Raw genomic sequence first — 24,764 nt, 5'->3', positions numbered from 1 at the left:
ATTCCAAAGCCGTCTCCCCCGCTGACTGTTTTGTCGGAGCAGCAGCTGACAATTTACAGCAGTCAGGGAGGAAAAGGTACGTAAACTGAACCAGTACAAGAACGGTGACGTTCTCTGCAGCACCACTGTAGCCTGCAGGATGGAGGTTTCCTTAGCTGCAGAGAGTTAGCCATGACAATTCTGGTAGATCATTCATGGTGTCCTCTCACTTCCATAACCTGGAAAAAACACGGAAGTCACAAGTCCATTAGTACTTTGAAAACTTTAAGAAACCCTCCGTCATGGTTTAACCCCGGTAGCCAGCTCACTCCCATGCAGCTGCTCGCGCACTGCCCCCAGTGGGATGGGGAAGAGAGTCGGAAGGGAAAAAGCGCAAAAACTCGTGGGTTGAGATAAAGACAGTTTAACAGGTAAAGCAAAAGCTGCATGCTCAAGCAAAGCAAAGCAAGGAATTCGTTCACTCCTTCCCATGGGCAGGCAGGTGTTCAGCCATCTCCAGGAAAGCAGGGCTCCATCACGTGTAACGCTTACTTGGGAAGACAAACGCCATCACTCCAAACGCCGCCCCCTTCCTCCTTCTTCCACAGCTTTTTATGATGAGCACGACATCATATGGTCTGGGGTATCCCTTTGATCCGATGTGGTCAGCGGTCCCAGCTGTGTCCCCTCCCAACTTCTTGTGCGCCCCCAGCCTACTCGCTGGCAGGGCAGCATGAGAAACAGAAAAGGCCTTGACTCTGTGTAAGCACTGCTCAGTAATAACAAAAGCATCTCTGTGTTATCAACAGTATTTTGGTCACAAATCCAAAACATAGCACCATAGCAGCTACCCTGATGAAAATTAACTCTATCCCAGCCAAAACCAGTACACCCTCCTATTTCAGGGTCGTTCCAGTATTTCACTGAACTCAGAGAAGGAAACATGGAAATTCACTCACTCCAAATCAAAACCTAGTGTCAGTTCCTTATCCTTATAGTTTATCTTCAGCAGGCTGCACAAGATAACTAAACTGGAAAGAATTTAGGTGGTATCCAACTTGCAGAGCAAAAGACACCATTAGGAAGTTAGCAGAACTATGATGCCCCTTTGTATGTATTAATTAGACCTGATTATCATCTTCATATAGTGAATGCATGCTACTTGGTGCAACAACGCAAGCAACTTCATTTAACAACTACGGAGGCAAAAAGTATTGGCAGACAGTATTTACATGAGGTCTATACTGGTCTTACCTCAAATATTTTCAAGTTGTGAAACTCCCCTGTTAAATGCTAAATGCTAAAGTAGAATATGGATCTAGGTCCTTAGTCTGGACATACTGAGGTAGACTAAAACGGTGTCAGTTGGTAAATAATGCACTGAAATACCTTGAAGTACTTTGAGAAGCTTTCAAAACAAGCATTAACCTAGAAACATAAAGAATGAGGATTGAGGTATCAATATCCTAGTGTTTATCATTATGGGAAGTCATGTGAAGTTATATTTCTAGGTATTTTGAGGATTAGAATAGCAATTTTCTACCAGTGGATTTTGACCAGCTATTGGTGTGGAAAGCAGGTATTTTGCTTCGTCTTTTGCAGTAGTTTTGGTTTTGTTTGTTTTTTTTTTTTTTTTTTTTTTTTTAAGTGTAGCCTTAACATTGAAGGTTCAGTACTAACCTTTTGAGTCACATCTAGTCTGAAAACTTTTTTATGACAGTACCTGTTCAATTATACTTATATTCCTCTTTGTAACAGAGGTTAGCTAGAGCTGTGTTCATGGCTCCAACTAGAAACACAGTGAAACCCAATAGTTCTAGCTAAGGAGGTACTACATGAGAACACTATAGGATAAAATTGATTGTATGTTCAGTTACTGTATGGAAGAGAATTATCCAAGTTGTATATTATTTTTTAATAACAAATATCAGAGGGAAACCAGACATTTTATTTTAAAGTAGCTGGTACTGTAGAGATTATTCCAGTTGAGGCTGATAAAGCTTACAAAAGTATGAAGTCTTTAAAGCAATCCATTATATGATTTATGGTCAAGTTTACTATCAAGGAATGGTGTAATGATTAGATTTCATGTTTCATTGTCTTCACACTTGTTGCTGCGACCATGTGTACTCCTATAGTTAGGAATTTAAAAATCCATCTTACACAGATGGACAACCACCTCTGAAATTGAGATGCTTACCTCATATCTTAAACCTATGCAAGCTAGAGATACATAAAAGCTTTGCTAGATCCACCAGTAAGTAGTAAGATAAGCCCCAAACAAATAGGTCTACCAAGTAATTGTCCAGACTTGATTGAACTGGAGCATTAGAAAACAACATGTGCTTCATGTACTCATGGTAATCGCATATCTGAGGTTACCAAAGGCCAAGCTTATTAGCAATGCTTAGAAGTACTGATAACTTGTTCTTAAAACTAAAAAATCCATCATACAAGTACATATAATAAAACCAAGTAGGATCAGCTGCATGCTAAATGAAGAAGCCTGCGCTAAGGCACTCTGAAGCGCACAGGATACCCTGCTACTATACACAGAATAGGACCCATTTGTTTACTAGTCCCTATGCAGACAGCATGGGAGAGGAGTGACTGGATCGGTGCTCTAGATGTCTAAAAAATCCAGAGTTGTAGGTCTGTTAGAAAAGCAATGAAGTCTGTTTGTCCACAGCTGCAAAGCTACTGCAAGCTGAAAATTATCCTAGCACTTAGGCCTGTCTACTATATTCCCATACTAATACACAAGGAGAGTTAACAGTTTGAGAGGAAAAAAGTGCTAGTTCAACTCCTGCCACTTAGCCTTTATTGAGGGTGTTCTAGAAATAAGCCTCTTCATTAGCTCAAGTCAGAATTAGCATGTTTAAAAATACAGGCTTAGTATTCAATGGTTAAAGCTTGATATTGCTAAAAAACTAGGTTCCCTAAAGCTTTATCTCAAGTTTCTCATCTCAGAATTTGCCAAAGGAATTAAACCAAGACTTGAAGTGATCAACCCCCAAAAATCTATATGAAAAAGAAATCTAAGCTTGGAATAAAACCGAGATCTTTATGGCAGTAACTTGATGAAGTCATGCCAGACAACTTGTTTTGTGGCATCTGCATGGTAGCAGGGGAGAACTGTTTGAAGTTGTGAAACCAGTTACCAAGAAACAGCAGTTTTATATCAGGTCTGAAATACATTCCATTTAGGTTTTTACTTTCATTTAAATAAGATAGCTGAACTGCTTTTACTTTGCATAGTTCTAGTTCATCCTTAGATATACCAGTTAGGCTTTCGCACTAGCTACCTTAGTACACTCAGGTAAAGTACTTCCTACTGCTACAACAAACTGTTGAAGCTTTTAAAAGCAGAAAGAGCCAGTGACCTACAGTCGTCTTACTAGTTCATACTTCCATTTGAAACATTGAAATGCTTTATAGCATTTGACATGCTGCAGCTTAGACAAGGACATACATCATGGCTCTTCAGTTCTCAGGCCACAAAAGATTGAAGACTGGTCACATAGCCTTTTAGCTGAAAGAAAGGAATTTCAGAAATGCTTCCTAGCATTTGTATTCAGGTTTGATTTAAAATGCAAGCAGCGGGCTTCAACTACAACTACCAAGTTCCTCAGTTCTCTGAAAGGAGGAGATAAGTTGCATTACAATCCGATTCAAGTCTCATGGGGGAGTGAAGCCACATATTTGTGCTTCACAAGAGTCAATTTTAACTTTAAAATTTATTGCAGCTGAGTAACTAACAGTGTGAGCCAGCCCTTCAGTGACTGTTTGAGGTTTAAAAATTTCAACTACATCACTACTGAAGGATAGGTGATGTGACAAAGCTAGATTTCAACAGGATATGCATTTAAAATAAGTAGTCCTAATTAAGTATGTAGCATTTCACTTCTAATGTCTTGACCTTTTGGTTAAGAAGGAAGCAGGTATGTAACTAAATCTTGAGTTCATTTTGATCAAGGGAACACTCTTGAGAATGGCATCAAGCAAGAACTAAAACAAGTAATCCCATTTAAGCTATACAGTTTACCCTGAATTATTGAAACTTGAAGACCAGTTCTATGTAATAGCATGCATGTATACCCCACATCAGGAATAAGCTCAGTTTGATCTATTTTAAAAATAAAGACCACTGGCAAGATTAATACTAAAATGCATATTAACTTGTTTTATTGAGGCACAACAAGGCATTGTGAATAGCCCATACTTGAGGCAATCAATAGTGTAGTAAGCTGGACATTAATACAGTTTAGGGTAAGTGCAAACAATATACATTCACAGCTTTACTAGCAAGGCTACATCACAACTGATAAAGTGCCAAATTAGTGCTGATTCAGTACCCCAACTCCATGATTTCACCTTGCACAACAGGACCATCATTTCCCCCAATAATGGAACCATATATCTTCTATAAAGTCAGTAGTAAGTGCAAAGCTTGTCCCACCCCCCTCCACCAAGGTGTTTGGAGCAGCTCTTTTGTAAACAACGCACTGATTTTAGTCCTGATAAAGGAGGTATCCCGAAAAGGTGGAATATTTCCAGCTACTTCCATAGATGGCTCCCCGATGCAGACGCAACCAGATCTGATCTCCCTGGAACAGCTGCAGGACTGCATGATTACTAGCTGTTTCATGATCAGGAGCCCCATCATTTGCATATGCTGACACTAGGACCTCTTCATTCTTCATGAGATTCACATACAGGGGAACATTTACAGCCAGTTTCAGCATGTGGAAGATGAAGACATATGTACCATTCACTGGACAGTTGAACCTACCAAGCTGGATATCAAAAGTTTCTCCAAGGTTGTTCAGCAACAGATCAAACACAATTGGCTGGTCTAGAGTTCCAGGGGCCAAGTTAGATGTTCTAGCAGCAGAGAAGGCAACTCTCATCTGCTGTGGAAGGGGGTAGACATGCACTGGTAGTATGGTGGCAGCTTGGCTCGTCACTGGCATATCAACAGGGGTGATGCTGCGGGAGTCTCCCTGTCCAGAGTCCCCACTGTTAAAGGTTTCATTGTCTCGTTCTGGACTGCTCACCTGAGAGGAATCACTCCACCCTGCTGTTAAAGATCATTAACAATGATAAATAAGTATTACAAACAGAAGGAGACCCCTTCAACCTGCAGGCATAATCTTAAGCAGCAAGTGTATGGGCTTTGCAACAGATTTGTCTTTCAGCTACAGGAAGTTGTCAAAGGACCCCAGTGAGAACAGAACTTTGAAGCTGGTTCAAACTCACCACACTTGCAACATTCAGCAGGATGGACCATAATTTAACTATGAACAATGACTTTTCATACTTTTAAGTAGAAGAGGGCACTAGCTTGGAATAGTTTTAGCTTTACTATTTGCCACATACATATATTACCATAAAAGCATATGCTAGCTTCTGAGTAGAGATAAAAATATAATTTCAGAAAAAATTGGAAGGATTACCAAGAGCCAAGTAGTATTTCAATCACCTTCAAGACCTGAATTTTGCACTTCAAGTTACCTCAATACTGTTCTTCTGGAGCTGCATTCTTAGTAGGTCATATCAACTTATGATGCTAGAATATTTTAAGTTTGAAGAACTAGAATTGCTTTTCAGCTTTCTGCACCCTGTTCCCCAAAATGAAGCCGTTTATCTTTTCAAATATCCAATTTAAAAGGGTCTAAAATGAAAACACTAATAGATCTAAGAAATTTAAAGCAGTCACCTTCAAGTTTCAAGCTACTGTTATTTCCACTGGAAAGGAACACCTTAAGATACCAAATAAAACTAAGTAAAGTTGCTGCTGATACCTTACTGATATCTACTGTTAACTCACCACAACACTGTATTTCTTTTAATTCTCTTGTGAAGTATAGTCCATGAGTCCTCCCTGAGAGATGACCTGCTTTATCTTAAAACAGTTTCCATGATATGCCATAATTTCCCTTATTCTTCAAAGTAGTGATCTATAATTACTACTCATCTTTCTTTTCACCTACAGCACTAAGTCCAGCTTTTTCCAGCACATTTTCCAGGATTAAATCACCATGTCTACAACTTCTCAAAATACATGCTATTCATGCTTGGATTGAAACAGCTAGTCTTGCGTTATTTCTTTAGGTTTTGTACTCCAGCATAGAAGTACAGAGTAAACCTGTATTCCCAAACAAACTATTTTTCATAGAAAAAGCTGTCTTAAAGTTTCTGGGATCCAATAGCTCACCCAGAATCAGGGGAGACCATACAATTAAGGGATGAAGCCAAATGCAACATGGGAACCACCCTGTGTGTATTTCCTGGTCAGTTTATTTGTGAAGAAAGTTCAGTAAGGCACCATTGTTCAGAACTTTGACACGTGAAGACACCAAATTGGGAGGTGACATTAAATCTGCTGCTATGCAATGCTGACTGTCTAAGAGCAGTACTTAAGCTTTCATTTATCTTGGTTAATTTATACCAAGCTTGATCTATTTGACCAGTGATAGTACACTTTTCCCCACTATTCACAGTAACATTCCACCTTCAGCATCTGCTGTGCCCAAGCACATACACGTACCACTGGGAACCTGATGTTAGCCTTACCTCTTGAATTTGCTCGAGGTCCACTAGCTATCCCACCTCGTTTATAGCACTGCTGGTAATTAACATCCTAAAAAGAACAGAAGCATTAGTAAGATTGCTATGAGCAACTCTGAAAACAAATGGGACTAACAAATATAGTGTTTTTTCATTTGCACAATTAGTTCAAGCTCTGGAATAGACAATGGAGTTCAGAATCAAGATGTAGACAGCCTTATTTATGGAAAATTTACTTTTACAATAGCTTGTATGAAATTAAAGAGCTATTTCAATGCTGGTTCTAGCAAGTTAGCTTCTTAACTATACATTCAGTTCAGTTCATTGAGCATCACCTTAAACCTCAGGTTTGTTACAAGTCTGTGAGCCTGTACAGAAGAATATATTTCATTTCAAAACTGAAGACCCTCTCTCCCACCAGGAACCTTTGCTTTCTTACACATTGTTTTTGGGGTTTTTTTTGCCTAACCACATTCTCAGTAACCCATGTAAGAGTTCGTTATTTTATACTACAGAGGCATTGAGGACTAACTTTAAAATCCATAGTAAAATAGACTCATTGTGCCACATCTTATTTGCCATCTGTTTGTATTGTGGAAATTCCCTTCAGACTCAAATCAACCTGTCAGAGAGATCTTATCTGTCTGAACTGACTTCCTATTTCAACTGCTGTCTACTGTTCCAAAAAAGGGTTTCATCCAGGAAACAAAACTAAACTCTAGCTTGTAAAGAATAGTGCACCTGTTAGGATAATGAAAAGCTACAGTATTAGAAGACTTCTCCCATACAGTGCTCAAGAAGGCTGCTGGAAACAAAGTCAATGCTTACCCTCTGAGAATATGGCATTCCAGCATAGTCTCTACCAGGGAACTGCAGCTGGCCATAGCTGCCATTAGTTATTGAAGGTGAGCCTCTGTAAGCATCAAAGCCTGTTCAAATGAGGTTGGTTATTCAATATTATTCATGGTTTGGTTTACAAGTACAAGTCCAGACTACAACTAGAGCTCCCTTTTGACAATTATCACGTGTATTACATTATGAATTACACATCTATTCCTTATTTCAGAGTCTCACTACTCCTATAAAGAATGCATTTCATTAACTACTCTGAACTACCCAATATATGTATCAAAATTACATGTTTAGAAGTATTAACATCAGACCTTAATAATTGCCTGTTTGATATTAATGGGACTTCACAGAACAGCTGAAAAACTTGCTAGATCCAGAGACAGGATTGAGCAGAATTAAGAAATGCTTTCTTTTGCTATTATAGATGCTCAGCTATGACTGTTATACATTTAAGTAATATATATTTAGCATCTTTAGCTATTAGACTAACTACTAAACCTTAACTGCTGGTAAGTTAGAACTACATAACTCATTTTCTGGTACACATTCCTAACAAGGTATTGAGCAGTCTCAGCCCAGTAACTGAAACAACTTCTATCACAGACTAAGTGCCCTTCCACTTCAAAGGGGAATAGGCCACAGCTGTCAACAACCTTTAGTTATCTGCTGAGAGTCAGCTGAAACTTTCCATAGTACTTCAGCTGGCAGCAGACAGCAACTGATTTGCAGAGATCAAACAATCCTTGTAATACTGAAGCAACCCTGGTAATATTGAAGCCAGTAGTGCTAAGCAAAGAGTATCTTGTTTTGGGCAAATACTGCAAGTGACACCTGAAGAGAAAATACCTGCCCAGAATGTTAGCAAGACAGATGCCAAGAGAAAGAATAAAGGGGGTAAAAAGTTCAGAAGGGTAAGTGACATAGCAAGTAGAAAAGTCTATACAATTAAGTAATTAAATAACCTATTAGTGAAAGTTTCTACTTTCATAGTTCAATAGGCTATGAAATTGCTCTGCCAGCTCACCTGACACCTAAAGTACAGGGACTACAAGTCAGTCAGAATGAACTTGCTTAAATTCTACAAAGGAAGACCCCATTCTCTGCACATTGCTCTTAAAGTCTTGTTTTAAGAAGTTTCACATATGGAACCTAAATTTAATACCATGTTGTGTTAAATCATGTTCTAGTGTTACTACATTAGATTTTTTTATTTTCTAAGGTGGTAGTAAATACATACATACCTTTGTATCCACCAGGGGAACGATACGAATTAGCCAGTGACCTTCCACCTCTAGCAGATCCTCTGACAGACCCACGACTGTTAAGGTAAGGCTGGGGGGGTCTGGGAATAACATTAGTCTGTGCTGGATAAAAGGCAAGGCTACCGTTGCTAACAGGAACAGCTCCATCGGGTTGATAATTCACTGCTTAAAACAGAAGGCACAGATGAATTCAAAGCTTTTGTAACTATAATAAGTTACCACACCTAGAAACAAGGGCAGCATTAGGAAGTTCAGAGACTGATTAAGCTGCTCTGAATATCCTGTTCTTGTGCCCCTTCATTACTCCTAATAAGTGGGGATCCTCCCCTTTGTTCTGTAGAGTGTAAAGCTTGTTAAAGTACACTGTAGACAGCTGAGGCTGTCAGTGTAAGCCTCTAATGCATTCAATAAGATTCAGTTGCCTAGGTCAGAACAAGCTTGCTAGCAGCATCAAGAAAATAAACTAGAATAAAATCAAGTAACACCTGATTAAGGATTTTCACTTACAACCAACACTGTTCTGCTAGCAAGACCTCAGTGGTCTATCTGATAAACTAGGTCACCTCAGTTTTGACATCCTTCAAAGTGATGAGACAAACTCAGTCTTATCCAGATAGCAATAACACAGCTGTGGAAAGCTAGATATTTGGGTTCAGTCTCTTCAACAGACATTCCTACCACATGTTATTAGGCAGTTCAACCACAAGCAACAGGTATTCAGGAATGCTTTTCACTCACAGGGTGGTTGAGTAGTTAGGTTTAAATACAGACCTTGCAACCATGAATGTGTTTCCACAGGACCATGCTTTATATCAACCCAAAAAGCTTAAAACTGATTGACAGTCTAAACCCCTTTCTGAAGTCTGTGCAGAGCCACTGCACAAGATTAATCAAAAAATCATGATGTTCCATCAAAAAAATTGTATAGAAAGCAGATCACCTGTAGTGTCAGTGATGAGAAGGAGCATTCAAGCTAAACATGCCTTCCTGACTGCTATACTTATACTGTTCTTTGGAGCTCTTAATCTTTGTATGTCTCACTGACTTTACACAGCATCAGTCTATTTCTAGTAATTCCTACAGAGATTCCTCTGGCAGAAAAATAGTTTTAAATGACCTTGAGTCACTTGATTAGATAGTCTTATAAATCCATGTCCCTAGTTGTCAGCTTCCTTCCATGCTGGAACATGTTTCAGGCATATTTAGGGGCTAGTTTCATTTCAGATTTAGTCAGCTACATAAATTCACCTGGTACAGTATCTGAATGTCAAGCAGGTCAGTTTTGTGTTGAATAAGGGAGCTCAAGACCCCACTTATGAGAAGTTTAGTATTCCTCAGGTCAGACTGAAAACTTATCCCAACTTTCTTTTAGTATTCAGCAACTCCCAGCACTAGACAACACTAGTGTCTATTACCAGAGACAAAATTAATGGTTCCAAATAAGAGTATTTCATCATTGCTTCAATCACAAACAAACAATTGTTTGACTGACTAGTATCACTGCATACTTGAATTTCCCAGTAGGTGGGAAATTCAGGCATGTAAGTGACACTGTCCATACAACTAGTATGGAAGACTGAAGCAGCCTTTCATCCTGTTAGCAGTTTTGAAATTAAGTTTCTATTCCATACCATCAACTAGATTAGAGTTGATGTAACCTTAATGTTAACAGGTGCTATGTAACAGTGTTTAAGAATTTCACTGAGTTAGAAGAACTCACAGCACATGTTAATGAATTAAAATACTACTGTAACCTGAAGATCTTTAAAGACTACTTGAAATACAGATACAAGTACAGTTCTCACCTGAAGATAGAGGTTCTTGTGAAAGAGAGGTTTGTTCTGCAACATGAGAAGATTGCAACTGGCATTGAGGAGGAGTCTGTGTACTTGCTGTAGAGAAACTCTGGTTATATCCTGCCGAATACGAAGAATCCTCTTTAATTTCCTGGTCTTTACGCGGAGGCAGTGGTGCATTCACTTTAAATACCTACAACATATTTCAAGACAAGAGCTTAACACTACCAGCTAAAGTCTCTGCCTAACACCACCACCCTGCTACGCTGTGGTTTAAATCCATATGCCTAGATCAGTTTCTAGAACACCAACTGTTTCTTAGAAATAATCAAGAACATTGTACTTCAACCCATCTTTTTCCCTCTCAGTAAACTTATAGAACTTACTCCTGCTTACGTAGCTGCTACCCAAGAAACATAGCTTGATTGACCACAGCTACCATATTTGATCAACAGAACAGCTACCATACAGTAAGCTATATTCCTTCTATGGGAAATCCACTGTTAAATTCACTGCCTACCTGCTTTTGACCTGAAGCTGTGACAGCCTATACTGAGATGAGATATTCACATTTGGGAAGAATCTGCATCTTTATACATGTCTTGGAACCTGATGCAACACTACTATCCACTCAAATACCATATTAGAAAGCCTTTACCCCTTTGGTGAACTGAGCCTCAACTTTCCTATTAATTTTAAGTTCTCTGAGTAAACATGTAACCTAAGTAACAGTCTTGTAATTCAAATGTTAATGTTATAGCCTGGGCAGTAGGGTGGTGCACAGATATTGCTGTTAGATCTAATCAGAGTTCAGTCACTCAAGTGACTATATTCCTTTAGAGCCAATAACACAAAATTACCAGAATTGATGCTATCAAGTGACAACTAGTATCAAGATCAAATAGGAAAGAAGTCTATTTTGAGTAAAAGAATCTAAATTTCACATGAAGAGCTGTTAGCAGTACTGATACTGAGTCTAGAGGTGTATCTGACCATTTTCCAAGACTACAAAGTGTCTGAAGACAGACCAGGGCAAAACTACAGCTAGATGCAAGAAGCAGCTTCACAGTTTGACAGTTCTTGTCATTTGCAGAAGCCTCTGTAATTAAAGTGGGAAAGGAACACTTTTTCCAGGGTCAAGAAACCAAGTACTGCCTCCAAGAGGGAGCCAGCACAGAACCTCCCCATGATACTGAAGTGTTGAGTATAAATTTTGAACCATTATAAAATAACACAAATTCTGATGGTTTTTTTTTTGATTGCTTCATCTGGTAAAGTGATTGCTTCATCTTTCTAAAGAAATTTCTTTCTTTAGAAATTTCTAAAATAAATTTGAGGATGCTGTGCAGTCAGCCTGTCAACACCCACATCCTGGAATATTTGTAGCAAGTGGTCTACTTTTTCCCCTAACGAGGGTTACAGGTGGAATTGTAATAAAGGACCGGGGCTACAGGTAGGATCTGCCTTTAAGCTTCCACAAGCACAATGGCAGCAATAGGATGTTCAGACATCTGAGGACATGTAATCAGATGCTTCCATTACTGCCACTGTACTACCACTATTAGGCAAGAAACCATCTGACTCCTGGCTATCAACTGAAAACCAATGGCTGTGTTTTCCTGGCAGCAGTGAGAATCTAAGCAATGTAGGGAAGAAGAAAACCCTGCACTACAAAGTTCAACTGCTACCACTACAAGAGGAATAACATCTTAGCGATTTAGTGACAGACGTTTGCCAGTTTGACCCAAAAATCCCAAGAGGAATCTTGAACATTTAACATCTGAAAACACCACAGCATTAATTCAAGTGAACTTTCAGTGGTACCATTATGATCAAAAGCACTCTGAACACAAACACTAGGTTCAGATATAATCAGAATGACTGAGACCAAGACTCCATATTTGTATCATGACAGACGCTTACCTTATAGACTGGGGCCCCAGAAGGACTCTGGATTCCTTGATCATAGCATGCTGCTATTTCTCCACTTTCATGAAAAATCACCACCTAGCCACTTAGCATAATTTAAATAGATCTGGCTTAGAAAGAACCACCTCCCAACCACCACTTGCCTTATTTATGATGTATATCAAAATTCTGTACCTCTCGGGTTCTACTTGAACCTCTTCTAGAAATACAGAAAACCAAGGAGAAAAAGTCATGGTAATGATTTACTACAGACCACACCAGGATGTCATAAACATTTTAGTCATTAATTCCTGTTCTTTGAGAGGCTATTAGCTACCTTCTTGCAAATTCTCCTACACATCTCAATACTGCGAGATGCAGATTGTCCAGCAAGTTGTGGACCTGCACTGGTACATTTGTTGAAATGGACAATGCCTTTGGAGAATCTCAGTGACCTCTTTCTATGCTTGCTTTTGAGCAAGAACATTAAATGAAGGTTTCTAGCATCTTCCAAAAAAGGTATCAGAGGTGTAAATAAGACCAAGTACAGGGAAGGAAACGTTAACAACTAAATGGAGACCCTTCCTCCGAGTCCCTCTAAGCTTGCACTGCAGATTACTATCATTGCTACTGTCTGGTAATGTTAGAGAACATTAGTAATGATGTATGGCCTGAAAAAAATAGTATCCATTTGCAAGAAACACTACTCAGTCTGTGTGGACTATTGCCTAGACATCTACATTGACTACTTGATAACAAGATCAGATAATGAGCTACACCAGTCTTTATCAAGGACACACTTTCCATGATTCCAGTGGACTGAGTTTTACCCCACTAAAGCAAACAGTTTAAAAAGCAACAGGACAGGTTCAGGCTTCAGAAAGCTTTTAGTCCTAACAGCTGTATACTTCAGGATTCCCTATCTCCTCTGCAGTCTTTATTATTTAAAATCTATGTGTAAGAACAGTTTAAGTACAGTCAACTTTACCTTGGGACATCTATTGATTTCAGGTCTGACTTCTCCCTCTTAGTTCCTGGAGGCTACTACAGTATCCCAGTATTAGATTTTGGGACTATACAGAGCAAAACCAGGATCTCTGTTCTTAGATGATCTGTTTTAAGTTCTGAAGACATTGGAGAAGCAGAGTTCTAATCTACGCTTTTAACATTAAAACACCAAAATGATCTATCAAGTTCTGTACTACATCAAGAGGAGCCAGTTCCCCAGTATCAGGACTAAGTTATTAGGATTATTGTCAATTATTCTTCTCTGACCTCAAGTCGCATACTTACAGTCTGCATAGCCTGAAAGGGAGCTGCTGTTATTGTGACAGAACTGCTACTTGCTGGAGGAGACTGAAAGCTTTGCGCTGGTGGTACTGGCGACATGGAGGTGCTTGAAGTAGGCAACGGTGACTGTGGCTCACTTGTGAGGGGAATAGTTGCCTGAGGGAAGAACAAATGTAATGAAAGGTCACTAGATAGTTATCAGGCAGTAACAGAAGCAGTTAATTTGTTCTAAAGCCTAGACTGACAGAAGTCAGCACTTTCTACAGGATGACATTTGGACATAGCAGAGCTACAAAATAGCTTTTGCTTACAATTTCAAATCTTGCTGTGCATCCTCAGCAAACAGTACTTCTATTGCAGTCTCTGCTGATTAAGTGAAATGTGCCTACGAGCTACTATACATACCACTCATTGTAATAATTTCACAATAAAGAGACATTAGGTGTTTTTTCCGCACCACTAAGGAAGCGCAGAATGCCTTCTGTTCCATTTATTGGAAGATGATTCTCTGGCTGATATTAAAAGTAACTTCTCTTTTCCAAAGGAACTCAGTAAGTTTAGAGGGTTTGATTTTTTTCCCCTCCCAACTTAATCAATTATGTTTCAAATTAGAAACAATGCTGAGCTGTACAGACAAAGTATTAACCAGCATTAAGTCTCATCTGTGCAGACAGCAAAATGAAGTGTTGATTTAGAATACCAATATTTATAGGAATCGTAAGTCAAAAGGAATGTAAGGCTCTAGACACATTTCAGCAACCAATATATTTACATTACCTGTATTTGTGATGCTCACCTGGGCAATTTCAATCTTTTTAGGTATCAGTGGCTCAGAAATACGTGAACTTGTCTGATACAGTGGCTGGGAAGTATATTTCTCAGTCTCTTGAGAAAGTGATGCTGATGCCTAGAAGAAGCCGTAAATGCACCTGCTATTACAAGAGGTATTGCAGAAAGCACAAAGTTCTGGTAGAGCTATGAAATACCAGTGCATAAGTTGAAACAAGTGGATTTTGAGACCATGACAAATGTTAAGTCCAAAGTAAATGTACTGAATAGTCATCTTAACCAAAAGCTTCAAGTAATTAGCTTTAGATTCAGACTTAGATTACCCTTCCTACACACCACTTTGGAGATTCAGACTTAGATTACCCTTCTTACACAAGAGGTTGTACAACTAGCCCTGCAAAGTCAGTAATTTTAAGAACTGTAGATTGCTTCAAGCAGTTATTTACAATGAAGTTTGTGACACACACCTGTCTCATTGAACTAAGTGGAAAGACATGTCTGATGTTAAACTTTTGGTAAGTTCTGTTGAACAAGGATTCAGAGCCAAACTTTGGTTTGCCTTTGCAAAACCTGCGTGTATTCCCTGGTTGTGCTGGGACCAAAGCTTATTACTGCTTTCCATGAGAAGCAGGACTGGAAGAGAAAGACACCACACTTCAAGCCTAAGGGACTAGAAATATGCTGGGCCCAAGCAACCCTAATTCCAAACAGTAAGTTTGCAAAAAACCTCAGAACATTCTATTAAATCAGATGTTCTACATTATAGCACAGCCCAAGTCTTCTGGATGCATATTAAACAGCAAAATTGTTTAATCCTTGTCAGCAGCAGAAGTCTTGTGACACTGTAGAAGTGAGAGAAGGTGTCAAGAACCAGGCCAAAAGTGCTGATTCAAGAGGCAGCAAAACTATATCATCTCTGTCAAGACTGTTATATTCAACTATACTGTATATTAAAGAACAGAGTAAATGCTGTATGCACAGTATGCTGATAGTGTGTACATCAGCAAAAAACATTTAAAAAGCATAAACATTTCCCCATTATAATCTTCATACACTGTATTAGAGAGTCCAACAGGTAAGACTCAGCCATGTTTCTGAGCACAGCAACCCTTAGCAAGAGATCTTTAAGACAGTGATCTGCATAAATTGAAACACTATTGTCAACTCTAAACAATATTTGAATGCTAGTTTAAGATTTAACTGCACATAAATACAGTTAAGAAAGCAAAGTTTGAGGTCTTGGCTGAACCTCAGTAAATCAGATTCCCTGTATTTCTTCAGTTAGTGCTTGAGAGAACACATGTCAGTCTTCGGCTTACACAGAAGTCTGCTATTTCATGGCAATATCCCTCCCAATTTATGCATCCTCTATGTTGTCATTAGAGGGAGTATTCTACACTATAACCAAAGCAAATATTTATGCTGCTCATGTGTTCCCAACAAGAATATGCACCATACTTTCTAGCCTGCATTTTTCATCCCGCACCCTTCCCATTTCAAGGGGCAGACTGTTCACTTTGCATTCATGCAGTATTAGGAAGACTTTTCCAACCATCTTTAAGCATTCCAGAATGTAGGCTATACTATTGCTGTTACTTGCATTCTGCCCCTGTGTGTTGTTCAAGAACAGTTATTTAGGAGAGGCCCCACCACAGCTTTGTTAGGGCTGGCTATAGCACAGATCTTTGAATGCCAGTGAACCCCAGGAGTGTATTACCTGTGGTGTCACCAAGTCTTCAGTTTCAGAGCCAGAAAGAGTCTGATCAGCAGATGCTAGGGAAGTATTTGAACCATGCAGTGTCATGGATGAAGCAGCAGCCTTGCAAGAAGAGAAAAACTGAGATAAGGTTTTGAAATATCTTAAATGTTTAGTTTCACTGAAACTCACATTCTAGGCATTTCCAAGTAAACCTCAGAATGAGGCAGGAGCTGAAGTGCTTTGACCAGTTAGCCTAAGTTTTAGGAATTCTTGTTAGTGGTAAGGAAACCTATTTAAAAGCCAAAGCAGCAAGACAGGCAAGCACACTAAGTGAATTTAAGGTTCACTTAACCACAGCTGCCAAAGCTCGAGACACTACATCTTTGGCATAAGTGAGGATCTCAAAGATGAAGACATGTACTACCTAGGAAAGAAGAGGCATGTTCTCCTGCACACAACTATTAGCTGTGACTTGAATCTATGGATGAAATATTCAAACTGTTTCAGCATGTCTTCAACATACTGTTTTACTTCAAGAAACCTCAAACATTTGTTGCTGCTTTTCAAGCAGCAGAGCAGCCAGCTGTCACCATTTGAGTGATCTTAGACTTGCAAGCTACTAAGTTATATGACATTTGTTACAAAACTACTGACAACAAGAAAAACAATTAAAGTACCAAGTCAATTCTAGTAAATAACCTCTATATCCTTCTTTGGCTACAGCTCTGCCTGTTCAGGGCAGTCCTAACTTCAACTTACTTGAAGGGGCTGTTGAAGAAAATCAGTCTGACTTGGCAGTTTCTGTTCTTTTGAAGCTGTAAAAAAAGAACACATTAAGCAACATTTACCTTTAAATTCAAACACTACATATAGTTTCAGTGCACAGTTATACTTTAAAACATTTGGTATATTTAGATGCACACTATTTTTAGTGTAGGCACTGCAAATATTTAGACTTGCATCAGTAAGCCACATCCAATCAAAAACTTCAGTTTCTTTTCTGTAAAAGACAACAGGTAATGTCAATGATAAAAATATTTCTACCACAATAGATACCCACTTTCCAGATTAAAAGCAGCAATTGAATATTTAATAAACTGGGTAATTGTGTTTTACAGCCCAAGAGCCACCCAAACAGTTTCTTAACATGGCCCATGGTAGAAAGTTCCAGTTTTCTAAGTGTAGCTAGAAGACTGCTCTTTACCCTGAGCTCATTCACAGCTTGTGTCTATATAGACCACATCTAGACAAGTTCATTAACACAGACACAGCATGTCAATTCTGCAGCTGGGTTCAGATGCACATGCCAGACAGCGATTATACAAGTATTCATTTCCAGGCAGATGCACCAACTTAAGCCACCTCCAGCAACAAATAAGCAGGTAAATGGCTCGAGCTGCCTTCTTTTAAGCAGACATTGGTATTCTTTATAATTAGACAAGCTGTCTTCACCACACCTACTGATCTACAGCCCAAACCCTGTTAAGTGTTTGCAAAAGCTTACATACAATTTACACTTACAGTATTACCTACCTACAGGACTACTTGCTGGAGTAACTGAAGGTGGTTGGGATGAACCAATGGCACTTGGTGAAGCTTTATCAAAATCCAGAATGGATTCCTTTTGAAAAAAGGATCATCGGTTGGGAGAAAAAAATTAAACTCTAGATACAAATGAAACACTCATTTGACAATGACAATTTGAATCTAGCTATTTAAAGCTAGATTCATTCATTCAGTACAAACACATTGTCAGCACTGTTTTCCCTAACTCAGTAGGAATTGGAGCTTTGTGCTACAACAGAGGAGAAAAACATACTTGCATGAAGTTGTAAGTCCCTTGTATCTGAGTCATCAGATCCTGAAGTTTTTCCCTTCTCAATACTGGGTCTTTTGGAAGAGTTGAAGTAGAGCAAAATTCTGCAGCTGGCTGATGTACAGGTTTAGGCACCTAATAAGGAGAAAAGATATTAAATCTAATACTGGAAGCAAGATAAGCTGCCTTATCTAATAGATTTCCAGACCAACCTATAGGTGTCAGACACTGTGGGCCAAGGAATTCTGTGCTGTTACTGATATTTCCCGAATCAAGCTTTCGCCTCATTAAAAAAATCAGCTTACTGTTGCCACAACTAGTTAAGCCACAGAATTAATTCACTTCATTCAGTTTCTTACAGTCCAGTGTACAGAAGACAATAAATTGCCTGGATTTAGTGCAAAATTAGGCACCTCCATCTAAGGAAACCTACATATTTAAGTTGAAGACCAGAACAAACTTAGAAATCAAAGCTGCATCACTTCAGGTTTAAAAACATACTTCCTCCCAGTAGGGCCCATGTCAGTAAGTACAGATCTTTTATTAGGATGGCATTTCCAGACATTCTGAAGAAACTGCACCTAAGAGATACATTGCAAGCAGGTTACTCAGGATTAGACCAAAGTGCTTCCACTAACAAGCCAGATACTCTCAATGCACCAGCTTCTGCAGGAAGTATTACATTAAACTTTTCAAAGTTTAGCATTAAAAATACACCTGTGCTCCCACATGGGAGCCTAACTTTGTAGCTAAATAAGGGCTTCTGCAGGGCCTTATTACTCCTTGATTGTTTCAGATGGTCCCTTAACAGTTCATTGCAACTGGTTCTCACTTCACTTTAAGAGCAAAATGTTTTATCAGAGAATAGGCAAGTCTGAGGTATCAGAAAAATCATGATAGTAAACTCCTTAAATAGAAGACCTGTTATTTACAGAGTGGCAATAATATTAGACTGCCTAGATAGTCTAACATGTCTTTTGAAAGCAGCTTGGGGAAGAGGTAGGCTTGTTAGAAGTATTTTAAAACCATAATTTTTAGTGATTCTCTAAAGCTTTGCTGTTCTTATGTTTGTCTGTGCAGCTAGAGGGAGGCAAATCTAAAGACATTAAGCAGCTGCATTATTTCACCTGGCCCAAATGTTGAGACACACAGGAACACGTGAAAGCCTTTCCTTTCCTACAGTACAAACATTTGTCTTTCTAATAGGAGGTTACTACTTCAATACACTGTATAGCAGTATAGTTGAGTATTTGTATGGAGTCATTAGAAGACTATATGGCAGAAGGGTATGTGTGTCATGACATTTAATTGTCACGCTAAATTCAAAACAAATTGATGAAATGCTCTTTGTCCAGTTTTAGGACAACAAGCCCAAATACACTCTTGCATTTCCTCTTCAACAGCAATCTGAAACTGATCACTAGGCATTTGCAGAAATTCCAGTAGCATGCACAGGGAAGAAGCTTGCAGAGTTTAGCAAGCTTCACAAAGCATAATCCATGTACATGCAGCACATCATTAACTCTGGAGGACTCAATTTTTAATATCAGTGTGGCCCACACGACCACTACTTGTTGAGCTGTGACAAGTTTTACTTTATTCTAGAGCTAGAAGAGTGTACCTTTTACTACTCTATCATAATTAGAATTTCTGATGCACAAGCACTACCTTTAACTACTGACTATGCAAGTTTATATTGCTGTATAGTTTCCAATAATGAATAGGAACTAAAGCTATTAAGGATCTAAGTGCAGGACAAAAGATACAGTTGAATAAAGTTAAATCTCAGCAAGTTATAGATTAAGTTACTGGGAATCTGAATCTTCCTGTCCATCACTATTAGCCCTCACTTACAAGCAGACTTAATCTTAACACACTTGCTGTCATGGTAAATTCATTATGGGTCAAACTGATTAATGCTTCTATTACCCTTTTCCTCCTCACTACAGTTTACTAAGACACAAGTACAGTACACCAAACTAGCTCTGTATGTTTGCAAATGGATAACAAGCTTTTCACCTTTAAGTTGCCTAACCAGGTCAAGTCTGGCAGTGTCTGAAGCTATTAAGATTGTCCACTAGCTACGCAAGTTAGACTTGTACATTAAACACAAACAAGTAAAAACAGCCTCAAGAGCATGGAAGCAGAAGAGACTGCAGTGTTTCACTTGTGCTTGCAAAGATGATACAATCCTCTGTATATGCTTTTACAATTTGTTAGTCTTCATCTCCTTCCCCAGCTCATACTCCGTGCATTATGCTGGTGGCATTCTTTACTTCAACTAGAAGAGCAAGCATACAAGGTTACATATATGATATTAGGGCTTTAAGCCAGGATTGAAACATTGAGACTCTCCATTCTGTAGAAGTTATTTTCTAGTTCCTGCAATATATTAAAATATACCAGCCAGAAGTAGCTATGGTGACATTACCTCATATTCATTTGCAGTTTTGCTGTTACTTAGGTGTTCAAAACTAGAATACTTAAGTGCAATACAGAACATAGATGAAAAAGCATCAGAAAGTTAAAGTATTTCAGGTTTTATACCTTTACAGAGACTTTGAAGAGCAGGTACTTGATACTAAGATGGTTTTAAACCAAGTTTTCTTTCTAGCCTACAGTTAGATACTGTTTCTGGAAGTCATTACAAGCTGGTAGCAGATTCTGAGTTTAGTAACCTGTTAGACCAGCTAATATCAAACTTGCATATGCTGAGATCACTTAACACTAGTGGTTCAAGCAAAATTCAGGTCAGTTTTACACAGCACTGATAAGTTTAGGGTCTAATTTGTCATAACAATATTTCTGAAACCCAACTTCAACACTACTTATGCATTCATCAAAAACTGTTTCAACATATACCCAGAGAACTGACTAAAAATGGAGTTGAAAAACCTAGAATTTGTTTTAGGACCTGTTAAACCATTGCAAATAAACCAATGTAAAGGCACACTGACCACTTTGAAATTTTACTAGTTGAAGTGCCAATACACTAGGTACTCCTGTTAAAGCTTAACTTTTTTTTTTAGAGACTGAAGGTCTACTTACACAAAACACTACTCTAACATACATTTCAACCACATCATACTAGTAAAACTCCATCCTATGATACAGGACCTCAATTCCTCTTCAGGTTCACTAGTTGAGTACCAGATGAGCTGGAATTGTGATACCCAAGCTGTAACCACAACAGTGGTCACCAGCTGTGCCATGTAGATACACAATTAACATTTGCTTTCTACTCAGAGCAGCATTCACAGCAGGTATGAATTAAATGGCACTGGATAACAGGAAAAGCCAAACTGTTTTGCTTTCACATAGCAGGCCACAAATTCAGCTCTAACCCAGTTTGCTGGTCCAGAGGTTGCACAAACATTTAAACAGAGTAACAGTTTAACAGGCTTGCACATCAGCTCACTCTGCTGCCTCAGGCCCAACTTCTTAGGTATCGCACCTCATAGTACATGAAATTAAATAAGCATATTTTAAGATCTCAAAACAGAGCAGTTTATTAAAAGATGTCTGAGCTCTAACAGTTATTTCAGGGAGTAAAGAAAGGTTAATTTCAGTTCCAGAAAGCAGCAGCAGTGACATAGGCCTTTTATCTACCATGCCTGGATCCCTGCACAAGGTCATTTACAGGTTCTCCGTGGGAGTGAAATGGATCCAGCTATAGCACTGCATTGCCTCTTCTTTCTTCATATAAAGCAAAGGCAAGACAAGTTTCATTATCCAAAAAGTTTAAAATATTATTTTAATTGTTCTTTATATGCACCTCACAAGTCAAATTAAGACATTTTTAAAAAGTGATTATGGAAGCCACCTAGGTTGACAGTACACTTTTTCACTCATTCAATATATTTTTGATATTAGGGTTTGTCAATAGCTACTAAGGAAAAATAGCCAGATGGTGTTTCACTATGGTCTGCCATGTAAATCAAAGTTGGAATACTTTAAAAATATGCTTTGTTTACTTAATTCAGTAATCCATCCTAAGCAACCTTATATTCCAACATTCAGTTTAGTTTAATTTGGCTGACTTGCACACCTGCACATTACTCTGAAGATTCCTAGGCAGTTTGCAAGTTTCTCCAGCTGACTGGAGACCCTCCTTTTTCCTTACTGCATCAAAGCTTTGTCCACCACTTACGCCATCCATCTTTCCATCCTATATAAAAAAAATAAGAGCCCCATCTCATTAGGAAGCATCTTGCATTTAAGCTTTAAATTAATCTGACACCAGAAATTCCAAAGCATCTTAAAGTGCTTGAGACTATTCCAATATAATGTGTTTCGGTTACATTAACACTATGCATAGTTGGGTGCACAACACCTACTTGTGCTCAGAGCTACTTAGTGTGAGGCAACCAGGTTTTGTACCTGTACCACCACCACCAGTGGACACAAAATTCTACTCAGCTTGAGTGTAAAGATGAATCAAGTTGAAACACCTTAATCCCATTTTGTTACCCAGTGCTGCATGTTACCTACTCTTTTAATTTCATGTTCAACCTTCTGTTTGCGCTCCCGCCTCTAGGCACAAAAATTTCAGTTATGCCAAGTTTACTGATGAGATTTAAGCTTAATCATTCGCTATGAGTAATACAGAATGAATTGATTTCTGCTTTCTTGCAGAAACAAGGTAGTAGTACTAACAACATTGTGTACAAGAATTGCTCAATTCCCCATATTTTCTTCCTGAAGTCTAAATTAAAACACCACTTTTAATGACATAACTGAACTCTGCTTTGCCTACCATCTTACCTATTTTCACAGTATCTGAATTGTTACTACTCAAGCACAGGTGAGAAAAGGTAATGTAACGAGAGGCTAGAAGCCTGTTCAGCTGTAAGCCCTGCAATAACTTTCATTTTACATTTCTAAAACAAACTATGTTATGGTTAGACTCTCCAGGACAGCAGTATGGCCTATGCATTCATCTGGAAATACATATTTAAGCCCCTATACAGTTGGTATTGCTTGATCTAGATGTTACATCTCTCTTGAATCAGCAGCTATTTTAATCAAAAGCCTAAAAAATTACTGAAGTGCTATTTGCATGCAGCCACAGACAAAGTATTTGATCCCTGGATGAGTCATACCTGCTTTGTACTGATAACACTGGACAGAGCCAATAGCAGGGGATGAACTAAGCTAATTCTTCTGTCTTATGCATAAAGCAGTTATTCAAGGGTCAAACACAGCAATACTGTGTTGATGTAAAAAGCAAAGCAGACCATCTTGCTATTCATACATAAAGTTTAATTGCCAGAATTATTTCCCCCAAGAAAGAATGAAATAGGAGTCTAAATATAGGCCTACAAAGTGCACCTTATAAAGCCTCTGCTAATAGGTAGCTTTAGTCCAATACACTAGTGTGAAAAGCTTATGACAGGTAATACTACATATGCAACTCACTTCTTTGGGTTCCATATCAAACTTCTTTGGCCCCATCTGCTCCTTTGGCCCAACACTTGCAGCTCCCCAAGACTTCGGAGGGTTCTGTAACTGCTGTGATGACACTTGCTGCTGCCTGTCAGCTTTTTCCCAAGCCTCTCGAGTCTCCTGCTTCTTTTGTTCTGGCTCCTCCCTAACATGTGCAGCCCAAGCCTTCACAGGCTCCTGCTTCTTTTGCTCTGGCTCTTCCCTAACAGGCATTTCCCATGATTTCACAGGCTCTGGCTTCTTTTGTTCTGGTTGCTCCCTAGTTTGGGTTACCCAAGGTTTTGGAGATTCCTGCTTTTGTTCTGGTTCTTCCTTAACTTTGGTTACCCAAGGTTTTGGGGACTCCTGCTTTTTCTGTTCCTGCTCTTCCCTAACTTTTGCTACCCATGGCTTAGGCGATTCCTGTTTCTTCTGGTCCTGCTCTTCCCTAACCTTTGCTACCCAAGGTTTGGGGGACTCCTGCTCCTCTCGGACACGTGCTACCCAGGCCTTTGGAGCTTCTTGCTTCTTCTGTTCTTCCTCCTCAACACGGGTCTCCCAGGGCTTTGTAGACTCACGCTTCTGTTCCTCTTCTTTAACACGAGCTTCCCAAGGCTTTGGAGAATCTGGTCTTTTTGGTTCTTGCTGCCTAACACGAGCTTCCCAAGGCTTTAAGGTCTCTTGTTTCTGCTTCCGTTCCTGCTCTTCAATATCAACAAGCATTTCCCAGGACTTTGGAGGTTCTTGCTTTCTAGGACACTCAGCTTCCCAAGATTTGGGCTCTTCTGGCTTCTTCTTGACAGAGTATTCTGCTTCAGGCAAATAACGCCTGTTGAGAAACTATATAGACCAAAGAAACTTAATGGCTCCCAAGAAAACATTTTGCTACTACAGTTCAGGTCAGTTAAGTTAGGTCACCCAGCTACTGAAAATTTCTGACTAAAAGGAGAGCCTAGACAGTTCAAGCACTAGCCATAGAAACTATGTGGACAGCCATGGCTTTATCCTACAACACTGCAGACTAGCTTTGCTTGGTATGCCAGAGAAGCATGAAACAGTCCTGAACAGCACAAGTGAAACATACTTGAGCTGAGTGAAGCTATTACCCTTATCCTCAATGCTAACTGATGTTCCTAGGCAGTGATAATATCAAGTTATAAAAATAACAACAAAAATCACAAATTAAAGGTAGCTGTCCTCCTCAGCATCTAAAGTGTTGTGGTACTATACTAGTAGACATTCTGCAAAGTGTAGCAGCACCATTTCCCCCAAAACCTTTGACCCTTTGGAACTCTAATAACTAAGTATAACCATCATTCTTAATGGAGTTTAAAGACTAAAAAGTCACCAGATTCTCAGATTTAGTACCACTGGACTTC

General features: G+C 39.0%; 1 protein-coding gene across 6 annotated transcripts in view; it reads right to left on the bottom strand.

The window, feature by feature from the left end:
* Positions 1-210: 210 nt before the first annotated feature.
* The window catches only part of CAPRIN2 (caprin family member 2), a 39,899-nt gene continuing 15,345 nt past the window's right edge, over positions 211-24,764 (bottom strand). For 3 of the 6 annotated variants that reach the window (XM_075503971.1, XM_075503980.1, XM_075504009.1), the window contains exons 9-21: positions 23,380-24,225; positions 22,010-22,129; positions 17,965-18,096; positions 17,679-17,766; positions 16,905-16,960; positions 16,164-16,265; positions 14,454-14,564; positions 13,661-13,813; positions 10,469-10,652; positions 8,643-8,825; positions 7,378-7,478; positions 6,556-6,622; positions 4,158-5,059 (exon numbers count right to left, since the gene is read on the bottom strand). In XM_075503971.1, the coding sequence (XP_075360086.1) occupies positions 4,491-5,059; positions 6,556-6,622; positions 7,378-7,478; positions 8,643-8,825; positions 10,469-10,652; positions 13,661-13,813; positions 14,454-14,564; positions 16,164-16,265; positions 16,905-16,960; positions 17,679-17,766; positions 17,965-18,096; positions 22,010-22,129; positions 23,380-24,225 (2,712 nt within the window). In that variant the 3' untranslated portion in view covers positions 4,158-4,490. Of the gene's footprint in view, positions 749-4,157; positions 5,060-6,555; positions 6,623-7,377; positions 7,479-8,642; positions 8,826-10,468; positions 10,653-13,660; positions 13,814-14,453; positions 14,565-16,163; positions 16,266-16,904; positions 16,961-17,678; positions 17,767-17,964; positions 18,097-22,009; positions 22,130-23,379; positions 24,226-24,764 lie in introns of those variants that run through there. The other 3 variants (XM_075503999.1, XM_075503990.1, XM_075504017.1) reach the window with 3 other exon arrangements.

Source organism: Mycteria americana, chromosome 1 (assembly GCF_035582795.1).
Source record: "Mycteria americana isolate JAX WOST 10 ecotype Jacksonville Zoo and Gardens chromosome 1, USCA_MyAme_1.0, whole genome shotgun sequence".
NCBI classification, from domain to species: Eukaryota; Metazoa; Chordata; class Aves; order Ciconiiformes; family Ciconiidae; genus Mycteria; species Mycteria americana.
Note: the sequence above shows the minus strand (reverse complement) of the source record. Positions and strands in the feature narration are given on the sequence as shown.